Source organism: Aethalodelphis obliquidens, unplaced genomic scaffold (assembly GCF_003676395.1).
Source record: "Aethalodelphis obliquidens isolate GAN/ISIS:26980383/991018 unplaced genomic scaffold, ASM367639v1 scaffold6, whole genome shotgun sequence".
NCBI lineage: Eukaryota > Metazoa > Chordata > Mammalia > Artiodactyla > Delphinidae > Aethalodelphis > Aethalodelphis obliquidens.
The window spans coordinates 56,988,102-57,001,712 of record NW_020837950.1 but is presented as its reverse complement, the minus strand read 5'-3'; the positions used below and the strand labels follow the sequence as shown (position 1 = coordinate 57,001,712).

The window sequence follows — 13,611 nt, the reverse complement described above, 5'->3', positions numbered from 1 at the left end:
GGGGGAAGGGTGGGGGAAAGGGATAGTTAGGGAGTTTGGGATTGACATGTACACACTGCTGTATTTAAAATGGATAACCAACAAGGACCTACTGTATAGCAAAGGGGACTCTGCTCAATATTATGTAACAACCTAAACAGGAAAATGTGTAACTGAATCACTTTGCTGTACAATGGAAACTATCACAACATTGTTAATCCACTATACTCCAATGTGAAATAAAAAGTAAGAGTTTGTATAATAAGTGAGAAGTTGTACTACACGACTAGTTCAATAAACTCTTAAGATTCTTTTGGCTGTACATATCACACTTTTAAGTATACAGACACTCTGAGTATTTCTCAATGTGAGCCATTCAAATCATCTGTATCAGAATCACCTGGTGGTGCTCTTTTAAAACATATATTCCTGGGGCTATCCCCCAGACATACAGTACAGATCTTAAGAGGCTGAGAAATCTGCATTTTTAACAAACATTAAAATCTGTTTAGGTTATGCCAGACAGAACACCAATTAATTAACTTTAGATATGTTCCATAAAGATGCAAAGAAAGAGATCAGAAGCAATTTTACCAAGTTTTATAGTATTTTTATTGCTACCTGGTATTCTTACTGCTACGTGCAAGATGACAGGCAAAATGATGAGATCTAATTTTTAAGCCCCTGTCCAAACCACTAAATACTAAATAATTCTAAAAGAATCTAAGATTCTACCCTTTTAAGAAACTAAATATAGTACGGAGTTATGTCATACAAAAGGCAAACTGTAAAATATCTTTCTTCACAAAAGTCAAAGAAAGCCTTGCATGCCAAACTGTGACTCTAGAGAATGCACAGACATTTATTAGACATTTTGTAGACATTTATCAAGAACAAAAATTGCCTTTCCTAAAGAAGATTGAGAAAAGTTTGAAATGTCTGAGAGAGTATCTGAACTGACTAAAAAAAAACATCATAAAGCATAATTTTTGTATCCAAGTTAAATCTAAGAAATAAATCATCTATAAGAATAGATATTTGGAGAAAGAGTTAGAAACAACCACTTTTTAGGGTGTGAGCAAACAGGCACTCTCAAATATTGCTAGTGAGAATATGATTTGGAGGGTAACTTGGTAATAGTTTTCAAAATTGCAAATGCATACCTCTTTGGCCTGCAACTCTACTTCTAGGAATTCATTTTATATAGATATATTTTACATGTGTCAATAACAAATGTAATAAGGTCATGATTCACGATAGCATTTGGTAGCTGGAAAAGATTAAAAACAATCTAAAGTTCCATTAACCCACAACTGGTTAAATAAATTATAATACGTTTGTACAAAGAAATACCATACAGAGAGTTATGAATTATAATAATAAAAATTCTTCATATACTCATATGGAAAAATTTCCAAGACACCTTGTTAAATGAAAAGAGGAAGGTGCAGAAAAGTATGAATTGTATGATCCCACTGATGTAAAATACAAAAAAGTATGCATATACTTTTATAAGCATAAACTACCTTTGGAAAGAAAAACAAACTAGTAACAATGGATGCCACAGAGGTAAAATGGGTTCCTAGGGCCCTAGGATAGAAGGAAGACTTGACTGAATACCCTTTTGAATCTTTTGAATTGTGAACCAAGTAATAGGTTTCCTAAACAAAGAAAATAAGCTTAATATTAGAAAAATAAATAATTACTATTTCCTTTTTATCATTTATTAAAGCCAAACCAAACAAAAATGGGAAGAAAATAAAATATTTTGTATATACATGGAACTGAAAAAATACTGTCTATAGGAGAAATTCCTAAAGAAATGGGTATAAAATATATAGAACAACAACAACAAAAAACCACAAGAATAAAAGAAACAGCACTTTCTAAAAGTAAAACTACTTCTCATGCGAGGATCCAAAGCTTGCATATGGGCCATCATTACAAAAAATTAGCAGTAAACAAAGAACAGCCAAGTAATGGTAGTATTTAAATTGTTTCCCAAGGGTAACTGAAGCTTTGAAACTCTTAGGGCTTTATAAAAACTATAGAATTGAGTGCCCAAAATGTCTGTCAATGGGATAATATCTGGAAAACCATTCAAATATAAATACAGCATTCTATAATAGCCCCTACCAAAGAAAGAAATAAATTACTAGTTCACATTATTTGTGTTCTAGTTACTTCCCACTCACTTCACAAATCAAAAGGATCCAAATCATAACCAAATGTATAAAAAAAGCATAAAAGAAAGAACCAAAATGGGCATTTAATATTTTTTATTTCAGGAATAACTAAATATAAGCTTTTAAATTTGATAAGTTCAAAGAAGCATCTTCTTCCAAAAGAAAGAGAAAAATTGAATACTGTACAAACAAAAGTATACATTCAAGACAGAATACATGTAATTGCCTAACATAAAATATTGATTCTTATTAGCCTCCTGATAAGATGGCAAAAGTCATATTATACTAAATGTGATGACCAGTTACCATGAAATGAAAACCTCAACAAAACAGTGGATCTGAATTTTACCTTAAGTAAAGCTTCATGCATGCAAATTGTGATTTTACACTGGTAAATAAAATATAGTAAAATGACTTAGTGAAAGAGGCCAAGAGGTACTGTAATCCAACTCACCAACAAGTATATTGCTGATATAAACTGGCTGTATAAACTGACTCAGCAATGCTCCCTGTACACCAAGCACTCCCCATCTCATCAGTTTGTCACTTGAGGCCATGCTGCTTATTCTATTAACAACATCTGCAGGGCAGTAGACAGTCAGATGAATTTTGCCTTCAACAGCCACATGGAGACTCAGCTCTTCATGGGCTTCAAATGCAGATACAGAACATGGATTAAGACGCCTACAGAAAGAAAAGAAAGTTTCTTCCTTTAAAAACCAAAGCCCTGAGCTGATCTCCCTGTGCTATGCAGCCAGCTAGAGGGGTGGGATAGGGAGGGTGGGAGGGAGGGAGAGGCAAGAGGGAAGAGGTATGGGGACATAGGTATATGTATAACTGATTCACTTTGTTATGAAGCAGAAACTAACACATCATTGTAAAGCAATTATACTCCAATAAAGATGTTAAAAAAAAAACCAAAACCCAAAGCCGACAAAGTAAAATCTGCATGTACCTAAGAACTGTTCTCAAACATATTTAACTTGCCAATGTACATTTAATTCCAGTAACAGAAATAGATGCAAACCCAAAGCAAGGTAAGATGGAGTGACTTCGTTCCACAAAATTAAAACCAAACAGAAATTAACCATATTTAGAGCTTCCAGCAAGGATAAATTTCATATTATTGCCATTCTTTATGTCCCTTAAAATCAAATGAAAACCCAATTTTTGTCCCTGTCATAGTTTGTGAGTTATTTCCTTTCTCCATATTAAAAGTTTTAAACACTACAAAATTAGAGAATGAAAAAAAGAAAACTGACAATTTAAATTCAAGATTCACCTCCAACAAAATATGTTAAAACGGTAAAATCTAAAATTATTTTTCTTGAGGTTTCTCTCAAGAGAAACACTCACCCTTGTTTTCAAAGGTGTTACTGGAAGGCTTTTAAACAAACTATAAACCGCAGTTATCTCTAGATGGTTGGATTGAAGTGAATTTTACTTTCTTTTTTGTGCTTGCCTGTGTTGTTCAAACTTCATGCTAACTGATGCTACCCATTCATCAAGGTAATGAAGTTTTGGCCACAGACTGACCAGAAGAACAGACTGTATTCCTTAACTCCTGTGTTAGTATGTGAAGAGTGTATAAATCCATACTTCCTAAAGTTTATTAAGTATTACAACTAGAAAGGAATAGAAGATTTTCAACAGCATCAAAAAGAGAGCAGTGAAGTACATGGAATACTTAAGTAGTAGTAATGGACCAGACTGAGTGGAGGGAAGGAGAAAGAATTTGTGGTCTTTCAGCCTTCAGGCTCTTGCAGCCTACAAATAACACCTCAAGGCTGGAGGAAGAATATGGATAGATATGAATTTACTTGTTCTTTTGCTGTATGGATTCAGAATGCATGATATGGCCATCCTAGATTCCTTCAAAAACAGCTTCCATAATACTTACAATTGTGACTTAATCTGGGCTGATCCTTTAGGCAACTGGTTCATATAGAGATAAATGTTGATATTCTGCTTGAGAGTGAGTAGATTAGAAGCTGGTTCTGTACAAAATATTGATTTTTCCAACACAGCAGGATTTTTGCTGTAGAAGAGTAGAAGTTGTCTATAAAAGTACCTAAAATTAATGAGATAGAGCTTCATCAAGTAAGAAAATTTAAAAATGAAGTATCTTAAACAAACATTATATTCATGTTATGAACAATGTCCCTATATGTCAAAAGTTTTGATATTGATAGGAACTTGTAAAATAATCTTAGCCTTACTTAATGAAGAATTAAGTCCCTTGATAAGTCTTCAGTTAGAGCCCAGTCTGCCCGGTGACCTGCCTTAAAGCATCATTCCTCGACTACCACTCCACTCATTTCACATTAAAGTACTCAACTATCATTTTCTGCAAAAGACCCATTTCTCTACTGATTCCTCCCTTCTTTCTTAGACAGCTCTGCTCCCAGCCTCCTAGGTGAAGTATCAATTTTCTGCTTTACTTCTATTTTCCCTTCCATGCCAAAACAGGCAGACAACAACTGTGGTTCCCACTGCTTAGTGGTTCTGAAGACAAAAACACAAGAGCATAGGAATAACATAACAAAGCCTGTAAGTTAAATTAAGAAGTGAAATAGATTTCCTGAAACTACTAATCAAATCAGAGGACAAATACTATTTTGCTTATTTAAAAAACCATGATTTTAATCCTATCATCAGAAATATATAATAAAATATTAAGCACCAGTATAAATGACAGTGCCAAGCATGACAAGAAATAAACACAAAGAGGTAGTTTTAAAGGGGGTCAAATAATTCACTAAGCACCAAGGGGGATGGGAGGACAATTAGTTGCATTACCTTCATGGACTTCCCAAAATCTTTCCTTTTAAGATTATAGGATTCTTTCCTTATTATTACAGATATATACTTAAGTTTTTCCGATAAAATAATACGTGTAAATTTGTTTTAAAATACTCCAGTAAAGAAACACCACCAACAAAAAGTGAGGGTGCATAAATTAAATAAGATCAACAGAATCCTAATAACTGGATATGCTAATAATTGGATATGATCATTGGGTACTGGTATCAGAATGCTGACAACTGAATGATGGAATTAATTATCTGATTCTCACTTTTGTTTGAAAAATTCGATTAAAAATGTTTTATAAAAAGTAAACTTAGTGACTTAAGAGAACAAAAGCTGGTAACTACTGCAGGAGGTAATGCTCATGTCCCACTTTTCATGTTTTTACAGAAAAGGAATTCCAAAGAGTAACATTCTTGGTTTATTTCTCTACTATCTGCTAATTATGCCTCTTACAAGGAGCAGAGTGACTGATAAGTTTGGAAAAAGAAACTAGGCATCCTCACTTTAGCCCCTTTCTCTCTTTCTCTCTGAGATCTGCCAGCCTAAAAAGTACTTTATCGACACTCTGCTATATCGTAAACTTTGTACAGACCTCATGAGTGGAAACTCATTGATTTCTGCCTTTGGATAAGTATGACTAATTCAGGGGTGAAATACTACCAAGCCTACTTGGTCCAGATCTAAAGCTATACTCTCCAATTACTTTTATCATTAATAAAGACAGTATTTTTATCTTAAAAAAAAAAGGTTGTATGACTCTTAAAACTGAGTTCATAAGCTCTTGATAATAGAAGCCACTAAAATTCATAGGCTAGACACTGAAATTACTATACGGTTTCCAAAAGTGACATGAAAATATCAGATGGCTTGGATAAGTAAGAGACTGCCATACCCTTGGCTCAATGATGAGTAAAATTCCATTTGTAAATAAAGACATATATATGTGATTGCTTTAGGCTAAGAGCATTAATATTTGATGGCATTAAATATATATGTTAAATATTAACAGATATATTTATATATATTTAATATATTTAATTAAATATATTTGTTACCTTACCTAAGGAGAGATCTCCTTGCCGTAACAACAGCATGAGTATCGTGCAACACTCTTCCATTTGGCTTAATGCACTGACTATAATTGTATTCACCTGTGCCTATAGCTACAACTTCGCGCTGTCCAGCTGAAAGAAAAGGTTAACAGTAGCAGGTTATTTTTACCTTCCTCTTCCCTATGTTCAACCTCCACCTCTTTCTTACCATTTTTTTCCCCATTTTTATTCAACAAACTCTTATTTGAGCATCTAGTAAATGCCTGGTATAAAAAGAGAGTAGGTTAAATGAATTAATTACACCGGTAGTTCAATGAAAAAGTCTACCTTACCATTCTAAAGTTAGTAAAATATATTGATCAAAAAGTTGGAAAAATAATTCCACAATTTCAAATAAGACTTTGAGAGTCTTCTAGGAAGCAAAATTTAAAAAATACTTCAATAATATCACAATTTAAAAGGCAGATGTTTTATATTATACTTTATCTACATTTCTACTACAATCAATAGAATCATTTTTTGCTGTACTCCATTTGAGATTTGAGATTTCTTTGAAACTCTATGCTCAGAAGATAGTTTTTTTCCTTTCACCTCCTACTTATGCGGCCTTTCTATATCCTAGTTGCTAGATCATTGTTCTTTTTTCTGTTCTTTTTTCTCATGAGATAGGTACTCATGCTATAGTTTACCTCTGTGTTGATGATTTCAGAAAATCTCTAGTCTTAGTCTTTCAAAGTTCAGTTCCACATCTGCAACTACCTAAGAAAGGACTTCCATTAATTCCACAAAAATTTTTGCTGTCCTACCAAATACTAGGCAGTGAAATAGATGCTAGGAATCAAACGCTGATTAAGACAGGCCCTCATGAAGCTTCTAATAGGAGAGAAGAAAAAAGACTAAAACCACAAATTGTAATAAAAGCTTTAAAGGAAACAGATACACGGCTAATTTAAAGAATATTAGCAGGAAAGATTACCTCATGAAGACCAGTTGTAGAATCCCTCCTTATGAAACTGAAATTTAAGTTTCATTATGAGTGAGCAGCAAAAGGAGTGGGGTAAAGGATTCCAGTAAGGTCCAAGAAGCTGAATTAGGGGCTCTGTTACAGTAGTCCAGGTCAGAGATAATGACTTAAGACTCAAATGATGGAGGTTAAATGAAAAAAAAGGAAGATCAGACCTGAGATAGAGTTTGAGGATATAATAAACAGGACTTGAAGATAAATTGTAAGATGTTAGGGGAAGGGATAAATAATGGATGACTTAGATTTTTAGCAGCTGGATGGATGCCATTTACTGAGATAAAGGCAGCTGGAGGAGTAGGATTAGATGAGAAAAGTAAAAATGTTCTATTATCTCTAATGTATTGGGTTGGCCAAAAAGTTCTAGTATGGGTGTGGGGGATGGGGTGATATAAGGGAATTGTATAGTGTCAGTGTAAGTTCTGGAATGGTGATCTATGTTCTGAGTTATAATGGGCAGTAGTGTAGCCAAGAGCTCAGCTTCTTTCTCTGTAACTCAAACTGCAATGTTTCAGGGAGATACTAGAGTTTGATAATGTAGGAAAAAGAGGGAATAACCAAAAGAAGAAATTCACCAAGATGTAAGAGGAAATGGCAGGCAAGCCTACCCTGTCCTCCACTGGGCTCACAGCCACCACACAGGGTCTGGTCTTATAGCCAACTGGGTCAGGGGCCAGGCCTGCCTACCCACATGCCCAGAGTAGTAGGCCCCACCACAACAGAAGGGCACACACATTCTAAATAGAGGGCACCCCTAGAGTATACAGCCCTGGTGACCAGAGAAGAATGTATTGCTGGGCCCCATAGGATGTCTCCTACAAAAGGCTACTTCTCCAAGAGGGGGAAATGTAACTGAACTACCTAACACACAGAAATAAACACACAGAGAATTGGGCAATACAAAGAGACAGAGAATTATGTTCCAAATGAAGGAATAAGACATAACCTCACTAAAAGAACTAAATGAAGTGGAGATAAGCAATCTACCTGATTAAAGAGTTCAAGATAATGATCATAAAGATGGTCACTGAAGACAGGAGAAGAATGGATGAACACAGAGGTAGAAAATATAAAGAACCACCAAACAGAGCTGAGGAATACAATAACTAAAATAAAAAATACACTAAAAAAATCAACAGTAGATTAGCTAGTACAGAGGAACGAATCAGCAATCTGGAAGACTAAGTGGTGGAAGTCACCTAAGCTAAAGAGAAAAAAAAGAACTTAAAAAATGAGGATAGTTTAAGACACCTCTGAAACAATACCAAGCATACTAACATGTGCATTATAGGGGTCCCAGAAGGAGAAGAGAGACAGAAAGGGGCAGAGAACTTATTTGAAGAAATAGTAGCTAAAAACTTCTCTAACCTGGGGAAGAAAATAGAAATCCAGGTCCAGGAGTCACACAGTCTCAAAAAGGTGAACTGAAAGAGGTTCAAACCAAGACACATTATAATTAATAAGGAAAATATTAAAGATAAAGCAAGAGAATAGCAGAAAGAGAAAGGCAACTAGTTACATACAAGGGAACTCCTATAAGACTTTTAGCTGACTTTTCAGCAGAAACTTTGCAGGCCAGAAGGGAGTGGCACAATATATTCAAAGCAATAAAAGGAAAAGAACCTACATGAAAGGAAAAAACCTACAGTAGAGGATACTCTACCTGACCAGGTTATCATTTAGATTTGAAGGAAAGACAAACATTTTACAGATAAGCAAAAACTAAAAGAGTTCAGCACCAAAAAATCAGCTTTACAAGAAATGTTAAAGGGACTGCTCTAAACAGAAAAGATCACAATTAGAAATATGAAAATTACGAAAGGAAAAATTTCACTGGTAAAGGCAAACATACAGTAAAGTTGATAGATCAGCCACTTATAAAATTAGTAGGAAGGTTAAAAAACAAAAGCAGTAAAATCATCTATAGCCACAACAAGTAGTTAAGGGATACACATGCCAAAAAGATGTAAAATACATTAACCTTTGGGGGGAGTAAAAATACAGGGTGATTAGAATGCATCTGAACTTCAGAGATCATCAACTTAAAATACTCACCCATATATGTGTGTGTGTGTATATATATATATATATATATATATATACACACACATATATAAAAAAACCGATAATACAGATACACACACAAAAAAGGGAAAGGAATCCAAACACAACCACTAAAGACAGTCATCAAATCACAAGGGAAGAGAGCAAAAGAAGGGACAAATAAGAACTACAAAAATAATCTGAAAACAAGTTAACAAAATGGTAATAAGTATATATCTATCAATAATTACTTTAAATGTAAATGAACTAAAAGCTCCAATCAAAAGACATAAAGTGTCTGAATAAGAAAACAAGATCTGGGCTTCCCTGGTGGCGCAGTGGTTGAGAGTCCGCCTGCCGATGCTAGGGGACACGGGTTCATGCCCCAGTCCGGGAAGATCCCACATGCCGCGGAGCGGCTGGGCCTGTGAGCCATGGCCACTAAGGCTGCACGTCCGGAGCCTGTGCTCTGCAACGGGAGAGGCCACAACAGTGAGACGCCCACGTACCGCAAAAAAAAAAAAAAAACCAAAACATAGAAGAAAACAAGATCCACATATATACTACCTACAAGAGACTCACTTCAGATCTAAAGACACACAGATTGAAAGTGAAGGGGACAAAGGTATTCCATGAAAACAGAATGAAAAGAAAGCTGGAGTAGCAATACTTATTATCAGACAAAACAGACTTTAAAACAAAGACAGTAAAAAGACAAAAGAGGACACTACACAATGATAAAGGGATCGATCCTAAAAGTATATATAACATTTGTAAATGTAAAGCACTCAACATAGGAGCACCTAGATATATAAAGCAAATATTAATAAATGTAACAGGAGAAACTGACAATAATACAGTAATAGTAGGGGACTACACCCCACTTACATCAATGGCCAGACCATCCAGACACAAAATCAATTAGAAAACGCCGGTTTTGGATGACACATCAGACCAGATGGAATTAAACATATATGGAACATTTCATCCAAAACAGCAGAATACACATTCTTTTCAAGGGCACGTGGAACATTCTCCAGGACAGGTCACATCCTATGCCATAAAATAAGTCTCAATAAATTTAAGAATACTGAAATCATATAAGGCATCTTTTCCGACCACAACCCTATGAAAGTGGAAATCAATCACAAGAAACAAAAGCACAAAAAAGCACAAACAGGTGGAGTCTAAACAACATGTTACTAAACAATCAATGGATCACTGAAGAAATCAAAAAGGAAATAAAAAAATACCTGGACACAAATGAAACTGCAAGCACAATGACCCCAAACCTATGGGATGTAGCAAAAGCAGATGTAAGAAGGAAATTAAAACAAGTCTACTTCAGGGCTTCCCTGGTGGTGCAGTGGTTGAGAATCTGCCTGCCAATGCAGGAGACACTGGTTTGAGCCCTGGTCTGGGAAGATCCCTCATGCCATACAGCAACTAAGCCTGTGTGCCACAACTACTGAGCCTGAACTCTAGAGCCCATGAGCCAGAACCACTGAGCCCACATGCCACAACTACTGACGCCCGCACACCTAAAGCCCAGGCTCCGCAACAAGAGAAGCCACTGCAATGAGAAGCCCACACACCACAATGAAGAGTAGCCCCCACTTGACGCAACTAGAGAGGGCTGGCATGCAGCAACAAAGACCCAATGCAGCAATCAATCAATCAATTAATAAATAAAATAAACTATAAAACTTCTAAAAAAATTAGAAAAAAACAAGACTACTTCAGGAAACAAGAAAAATCTCAAATCAATCATCTAATCTTACACCTCAAAGAACAAGAAAAATAGATATAGCCAAAACCTAAAGTTAGAAGAAAAGAAATCAGAAAGATCAGAGCAGAAATAAATGAAATAGAGAATAAAAAAAAAACAATAGAAAAGATCAATGAAACTAAGTTTGTTCTCCGAAAAGAAACAAAATTGATAAACCTTTAGCCAGATACATCAAGAAAAAGAGAGAAGGCCCACGTAAATAAAATTGGAAATGAAAAAAGGGAAGTTACAACTGACACCACAGAAATACCAAGAATCATAAGAGATTACTCTGAACAATTATATGCCAATAAAATTAACAACCTATAAGAAACAGATAAATTCCTAGAAACATACAATCTCCCAAGACTGAACCAGGAATAAACAGAAAATATGAACAGACCAATTACTAGTAATGAAATTGAATCAGTAATTAAAAAACTCCCAACATACAAAAGTCCAGGACCAGATGGCTTCACAGGTGACTTCCACCAAACATTTAGAGAAGAGTTAATACCTATTCTTCTCAAACTATTCCAAAAATTGAAGAGGAGGGGTCACTTCCAAACTCATTCTATAAGGCCAGCGTTACCCTGACACCAAAACCAGACAAAGATACCACAAAAAAAGAAAATTACAGACAAATATGCCTAAACACAGATGCAAAAAAATCTTCAGCAAAATATTAGCAAACCAAATTCAACAATACATTAAAAGAAGGATCATACACCATAATCAAGTGGGATTTATTCCGGGGATGCTAGGATGGTTTAATATCCACAAATCAATCAATGTGACACACCACATTAACAAACTGAAAATTAAAAAGCATATGATCATCTCAATAGATGCACAAAAAGCTTTCAGCAAAATTCAACATCCATTTATGATTTAAAAAAAACTCTCAACAAAGTGGGTAGCAACAGAACATACCTCAACATAACAAAGGCCATAAGTGACAAACCCACAGCCAACATCATACTCAATGGTGAAAAGCTGAAAGCATTTCTTCTTATATCAGAGGAATAAGATAAGGATACCCACCCTCCCTACTTTTATTCAACATAGTATTGGAAGCCCTAGCCACAGTAATCAGACAAGAAAAAGAAATAAAAGGAAAACAAATTGGATCAGAAGAAGTAAAACTGTCACTGTTTGCAGATGACATGCTATATACAGAAATCCTTAAAGACTCCACCAAAAAACTATTACAACTAATAAATGAATTCAGTAAAGTTGCATGATACAAAATTAATGTATAGAAATCTGTTGCATTTCTATACACTAATAATGAACTATCAAAAACACAAATTAAAAAAGCAATCCCATTTAAAATTGCATCAGAAAGAATAAAATACATAGGAATAAATCTAACCAAGGAGGTAAAAGACATACTTAGAAAACTGTAAGACATTAATGAAAGAACTGAAGTTGACGACAAATAAATGGAAAGATATACCATGCTCAAGGACTGGAAGAAGTAATATTCTTAAAATGACCATACTACCCAAGGCAATCCACAGACCCAATGCAATCCTTATCAAAGTATCAACAACATTTTTCACAGAACTGGAACATATAATTGTACAACTTGTATGGAAACACAAAAACACCCAAATAGCCAAAGTGATCTTGAGACAGAATGATAAAGCATGGAGGTATCATGCTCCATGATTTCAAACTAAAGTTGACCCTTGAAAAATCATATATATCTTCTCCCCACCTAGGTCACAAAAAATCCTTAAGAATAAGAACCAAATATCAAATTGTTTTTGTATCATCTATAATATTCAGAGATGAATATAAAATTCAAATCTGTTTAATTAATGATCAATCTAGAACATTACAGGATAAATAAAAGATAAAATGTAATTGGAATCACATCAAAATATTCACAGGAAAAAACACAGATTCATGATTTTTCACTTTAATCTTTTATTATTTGAAAGTGAAGAAAATGTTAATTTTTATAGAGTCTCTCTCAATATTTGTTATAATGGGGTTAGATTTCAAGATGGTAGTGACTCCAACACAGTTACTGATTAAAATATTAGGTTATTTTACCATTCTGCAGTTCTCGATTGGTTCCTATTCAGTATACTTTATCTCTACCTTTGAGAATCTTTGTGTTTAATGACCCACACCTACTAGAAAAGGCCACTTCAAATCAATGCAGCACCACTGTCAACAGGGGCAAAGACAGTTAAAATATTACCATAGCGTAGTTCAGATCATTAAGTTACTTAATAGCTTTTGTACAAATGAACACATCCCAAGTACCTGCACTTACCTCTTTCAATTATAAAAGCAGCTAATGAGTTGCTACATTTCAGATACTCTGAATGATTAGAAACTAGTTGATAAAATGTTCCTTTAACGATCTGTGAAATCTTCGCAAACTGAATATGTCTCCCTTCTAGAAAAAAAAATCAAATGCAATATGAATTTGAAGAACACTGTGCTTTCTCCCAGAGGTCTCTATTATTCCTCTTATAACCTTTCAATTGAATGAGTTAATTTATAGAGATATGTAAGCAAATTTATAATTTATGTCATGATTGATTTTAAAGTATTCCATTCTAAAAGAACACAAGCTATTGAGCTTTTTGGATTCTTGTAAAAAGATGTATAAGTATTACATATTAGAGGATTACTAATTTATAATTGATAAAACATTCAAAAATCATACAGGACACAAAACAATTCTCTGTTGTATGGGATTGTCCCACATTGCCTGACAAGCAACATCTC

General features: G+C 34.5%; 1 protein-coding gene across 2 annotated transcripts in view; it reads right to left on the bottom strand.

Annotated features, from left to right (window-relative positions):
* ADAD1 (adenosine deaminase domain containing 1) overlaps positions 1 to 13,611 on the bottom strand; it is a 51,638-nt gene that overhangs the window by 25,431 nt on the left and 12,596 nt on the right. The window contains exons 5-8 of one of the 2 annotated variants that reach the window (XM_027102831.1): positions 13,151 to 13,277; positions 6,037 to 6,160; positions 4,066 to 4,236; positions 2,620 to 2,849 (exon numbers count right to left, since the gene is read on the bottom strand). In XM_027102831.1, coding sequence (XP_026958632.1) covers positions 2,620 to 2,849; positions 4,066 to 4,236; positions 6,037 to 6,160; positions 13,151 to 13,277 — 652 coding nt within the window. The remainder of the gene's footprint in view (positions 1 to 2,619; positions 2,850 to 4,065; positions 4,237 to 6,036; positions 6,161 to 13,150; positions 13,278 to 13,611) is intronic. The other variant, XM_027102832.1, reaches the window with a different exon arrangement.